Source organism: Scyliorhinus canicula, chromosome 13 (assembly GCF_902713615.1).
Source record: "Scyliorhinus canicula chromosome 13, sScyCan1.1, whole genome shotgun sequence".
Taxonomy (NCBI): Eukaryota; Metazoa; Chordata; class Chondrichthyes; order Carcharhiniformes; family Scyliorhinidae; genus Scyliorhinus; species Scyliorhinus canicula.
In genome coordinates, this window is record NC_052158.1 from 47,658,788 (window position 1) to 47,663,837 (window position 5,050).

The 5,050-nt window shown below is 45.3% G+C and overlaps 1 protein-coding gene across 1 annotated transcript; it reads right to left on the reverse strand.

Annotated features, from left to right (window-relative positions):
• Positions 1-1,271: 1,271 nt before the first annotated feature.
• On the reverse strand, positions 1,272-4,826 carry LOC119976686 (zinc finger protein 271-like). The gene is made up of 2 exons (XM_038817386.1): positions 4,693-4,826; positions 1,272-3,663 (listed from the first exon to the last, which is right to left on the reverse strand). The coding sequence occupies exon 2, from the start codon at positions 3,228-3,230 to the stop codon at positions 2,214-2,216; it is 1,017 nt and encodes a 338-aa protein (XP_038673314.1). The 5' UTR covers positions 3,231-3,663; positions 4,693-4,826; the 3' UTR covers positions 1,272-2,213.
• Positions 4,827-5,050: the final 224 nt, after the last annotated feature.

Sequence of the window (5,050 nt, forward strand, 5' to 3'; positions counted from 1 at the left end):
AGAAACCTTTTCTTAAATGGAACCGAAGGACATGTGACAAGTAACCATTTTTAGTCTCTTTCAAACAGCTACTAAACTCAGAGACAGTAGTGGTCTGTAGATACTGCCAATGAAGCAATAAAGTCCCATCTCACTCTCTCAAATTAAAGCCCTACCTGTACAGCCTAAAAGTTCAGCTTCTATCAAAGGGTTTCAGGGAAAACACCTTAATTTCTGGGAAAAACGGATTACAGATTAAGAAAAGGTGGGCAGCACGGTAGCATTGTGGATAGCACAATTGCTTCACAGCTCCAGGGTCCCAGGTTCGATTCCTACTTGGGTCACTGTCTGTGCGGAGTCTGCACATCCTCCCCGTGTGTGCGTGGGTTTCCTCCGGGTGCTCCGGTTTCCTCCCACAGTCCAAAGATGTGCAGGTTAGGTGGATTGGCCATGATAAATTGCCCTTAGTGTACAAACTTGCCCTTAGTGTTGGGTGGGGTTACTGGGTTATGAGATAGGGTGGAGGTGTTGACCTTGGGTAGGGTGCTCTTTCCAAGAGCCGGTGCAGACTCAATGGGCCGAATGGCCTCCTTCTGTACTGTAAATTCTATGATAATCTATGAAAGAAATGAAATTGCCTGCAGCAAGTGAAGTTACATGGACTTGAAGCTAGCCTCTGGAATTTTGACCAGCAAATAACTCAAACTGTAAACTTTCTTTTTGCCTTCCGGTATTAACTTTTAATTTGGCTGAAAACATAACTACCTCCAGAATAACTGGTTAAACTTTGGAGCTTTGTGAATGTGAGTCCCAAATGTTAGGGAAGCATGGGTTCTCCTTGCTAGCTTTAACTGGGTGGGCTTTAACACAATAAAAATGAACCCCTTTGGTTTAAAAAAAACATTTAAAAAATGTTTTTGGTTTTAAAAAAACAAAAAAAAACATAGGGCAGCATGGTAGCATGGTGGTTAGCATAAATGCTTCACCGCTCCAGGGTCCCAGGTTCGATTCCGGGCTGGGTCACAGTCTGTGTGGAGTCTGCACGTCCTCCCCCTGTGTGCGTGGGTTTCCTCCGGGTGCTCCGGTTTCCTCCCACAGTCCAAAGATGTGCAGGTTAGGTGGATTGGCCATGCTAAATTGCCCGTAGTGTCCTATAAAGTAAGGTTAGGGGGGGGGGGGGTTGTTGGGTTACGGGTATAGGGTGGATATGTGGGTTTGAGTAGGGTGATCATGGCTCGGCACAACATCGAGGGCCGAAGGGCCTGTTCTGTGCTGTACTGTTCTATGTTAAAAAGTGGTTGAACAAAACATTCAGAAATTCCCTTCATCGTTCTAAATTCACTGAGTCAGACCTGGAGGAGAAAATTAGTGGATTCAGTTTTGACCCTATCTCATGTGTTATAATGGATCTGACAACTGTGATGGCTTTATTATGGAATGCACACGGATCGGGATTATCCCGTGTGAGTAGAAGGATGGATAAACTGACTGGTGTGAGAGCCTCATTACACACCTCACACCTGAATAGCTTCTCACCATTGTGCATCCTCTTGTCCTTCAAGAGATCAGGTGAATGGGTGAAATCCTTATTGTGAACACCTGAAGGGTTTTTCTGCTGTGTAAATCCTCTGGTGTCGCAGGATGGTCCAAGATGTCACAGAAACTTCATCATAAACATTACATTTTAAGAGTTGCTCCCCTGGGTGGAAAATCTGATGCAGCAGGAGGTACAATGACCGTAAGGATTTGTTGCACACATATTGAATGTCTTGGTGTTTGCGAAAGTTTGATGACTGTGTGATGGTTTGGTCACACACCTCTCATCTGAATGGTTTCTCCCGTGTGGTTTCTCCTCTGGTCTCTCAGGAGTCTCATGGACATCACATGGTTTTATCGCAAACCTCATGTTTGAAGGGTTTTTCCTCTGTGTAGATTGCTATATAGTGGGGGAGGCTCCTTAAATGTGTTGAAATTTGGCCTCACAACTCATACCCAGTTCTACCCCTGTCTGAATGCCTTGATATGAACAGAGGTTCAGTAATTGAGATTGATTTGACAGACACCTAATACGTGATGATTCCTCCCCTGTATGAATGTGTTGGTGCATCAGGGGATTGGAGGAGTGAAAGCTTTCTCACAAACCTAACATTCGAATGGAGTCTCCCCTGTGTGAATGTGATAGTGTATGGGGAGGTTAGAAGAATTTGAGAAGGATTTGCTGGCGTCAATGGCTTCTACTCTATGTGAATACATTGATGTACGCGGAGGTGAGCAGAATATGAGAAGGATTTGTCGCACACTTCACATGTGAATGGCTTTTCCCCTGTGTGAATACGTTGGTGTGCACGGAGGTTAGAAGAATTTGAGAAGGATTTGTTGCACAATTTGCACATGAATGGCTTTTCCCCTGTGTGACTGCGTCGATGTACGTGGAGATTCGATGGATCCGAGAATGACTTGTTGCACACTTCGCAGGTGTAAGGTTTCTCCCCAGTGTGAATGTATTGGTGTATGAGGAGGGGCGTTCGCCGTGAAAATGATTTGTTGCACAACCCGCATGTGAATGGTTTCTCCCCTGTGTGGGTGCGTTGGTGGTCAAGTAGAGTCGATGACCGTGGGAATGATTTGCCACACACCTTACACCCAAATGGCTTCTCACCTCTGTGAATGCGTTGATGTGTGCGAAGGTGACAAGAATTTGAGAAGGATTTGTTGCAGACTTCGCACATGAATGGCTTCTCCCCTGTGTGGCTACGTTGATGCGTACGGAGGTTCGGTAACTGTGAGAATGATTTGTCACACATCTCGCATTTGAATGGTTTCTCTCCTGTGTGACAGCGTTGGTGCACGAGGAGAGATGATGACTGTGAAAATGATTTGTTGCACACTTCACACTTGAATCGTTTCTGCCCATTATGAATTTGTTGGTGCTTGGCAAGGTTCCAAGCTTTTGAGAATGATTTGTCACACACCTCGCATATAAATGGTTTCTTCACATTGTGAATGTGTTGGTGCTGGCGAAGGTTCCAGGCTTTCGAGAATGATTTGTCACACACATCGCATGTAAATGGTTTCTCCCCGGTATGAGTGCGGTGGTGGTCTCGGAGTGTTGATAACTGCGAGAATGATTTGTGGCACACTTTGCATGTGAATGGCTTCTCCCCAGTGTGAATACGCCGGTGATTCACAAGCACTGATTTCTGTGTGAAAGCTCGGTCACAAACCTCACACGTGTAAGGTTTCTCTGCCATCTGGCTGTCCTTGTGTTTCAGGTGCTAGAACAGATGCAGCCGGTGTGTTATAAGATCCTATGAGCCTGTGGAGCCCTCCACACTTGAATAGCCTTTCACCTGTAGAAATGAGTCAGTGGGTCATGAGGCTCAATGAATAATTGAAGCTCTCACCACACAAGAGCCCATTCACACTTCTTCCCAGCCTCAACCTGACTGGTCATCCACAGCCAAATTATCTGATGGAAGGTCCGGCACCAATGACCAGTTGAATGTCAAAGCTCCCCTGAACCAACTGATTTCCAGCTAATAGATTAACTGCCCAACCTTCTGTGTTGAGCAATCTGAAGGGACTGGATGTCTTCATACAGCTTTGCGGTTATTCCTTCGGTGATGGTCAGGATCTATCTGCGGTGTCTATCCTCTGAATTCTCTAGTGTAGTACGGTGCAATCCTGCAAAACAGGAAAAGGGAACATGATTTCCTCCAACTCCCTCTCCTCCTTTGTTGAAATGAAATGAAATGAAAATCGCTTATTGTCACGAGTAGGCTTCAATGAAGTTACTGTGAAAAGCCTAGTCACCACATTCTGCCGCCTGTCCGGGGAGGCTGGTACGGGAATCGAACCGTGCTGCTGGCCTGCCTTGGTCTGCTTTAAAAGCCAGCGATTTAGCTCAGTGAGCTAAACCAGCCCCAAGGTCTTAACTTCTCAGTTAGAGACTGTTCCACAGTGTGTTCCAGTCTGCTATTCCCCTGTGTGGGGATCAGATACAAGTCCTTTTGTTTCCTCACTTGACTGTCACACACCCTGCCTTTCCAGTAGGGACACTGGATAGTGACCAGGAGCAGGCAACGTGGCTACATTCTTTCCTCCACCCAGACCCCATCTTTCCAGGCACTGTGTGAGCAATGGAAAAAACAGTCTGGGGGAATGTAAACAGGCAATCCGTTTACTATGGTGTTAACAGGAGAAATGTTAATTCAATGGAGATTTGAAATTTCTTCCCTGGGTTTCCAAAATTATTTGAAGAAAACACACTGGGCAGGAAACGGAGGAAAATATTGCTTCAGTGTAGCTGATTGAAAGGTTTATCCAGAAAATTAGATACAATGCACTCACTCAGACTACACATCCCAAATTCAAACTATCAAATCCAAGCCCAGACTTCTGGGAAAGGCAGACATTTGAATAAATGTGTCTCTGCCCCTCCCGATAATTACACCTCACCTTCTCATATTCAGTAATGACCCATCAACAAAACTCAGAAGGGAAATGCTTCCAATAAACACCCTCAATATCCAACACACAGCCAATCAAACAGCTCAGCACAAAGCACCGAGTAAACAGGTCTGTGAGCTGGATCTTCTCACACAGCATAAGGGGCATTTCCACAGCTGATTGCCCACAGGATAGTCAGACTGCCTGAACATTAGTGTGGATATTGTGCAATGTAATGATTGTAAATTCTGCTCCTTCACTCACCATCTCCTGACTTGGTTTTGAGTCCCTACAGGAAGTGAAGCAGCTGTGGTAGAGGAAGAGGAGAGAATGGGCAGAATGGGTGGGTTCTCTGATTGACGTCTCTCACAGACAATCCAAATATTTCTGCAGTAACAGGAGCCTGCAGCTTGGGAAGCTTTTTTTGCGGGGTGATAAGGTTTTTTTTTTAATTAATGAGAAAGCAAGAATTTTGTCATGACCAGTTCCTTCATTAAAGACCGGCTAAATGCTGACATTGTAACAGTTAGAAGAATTTGTCATGATAGGCACTTAATGAGATACAGACAGGCAGCTAATGAGCACAGGGAACAGGACATAACCAATCAGCAGGTAGAACACT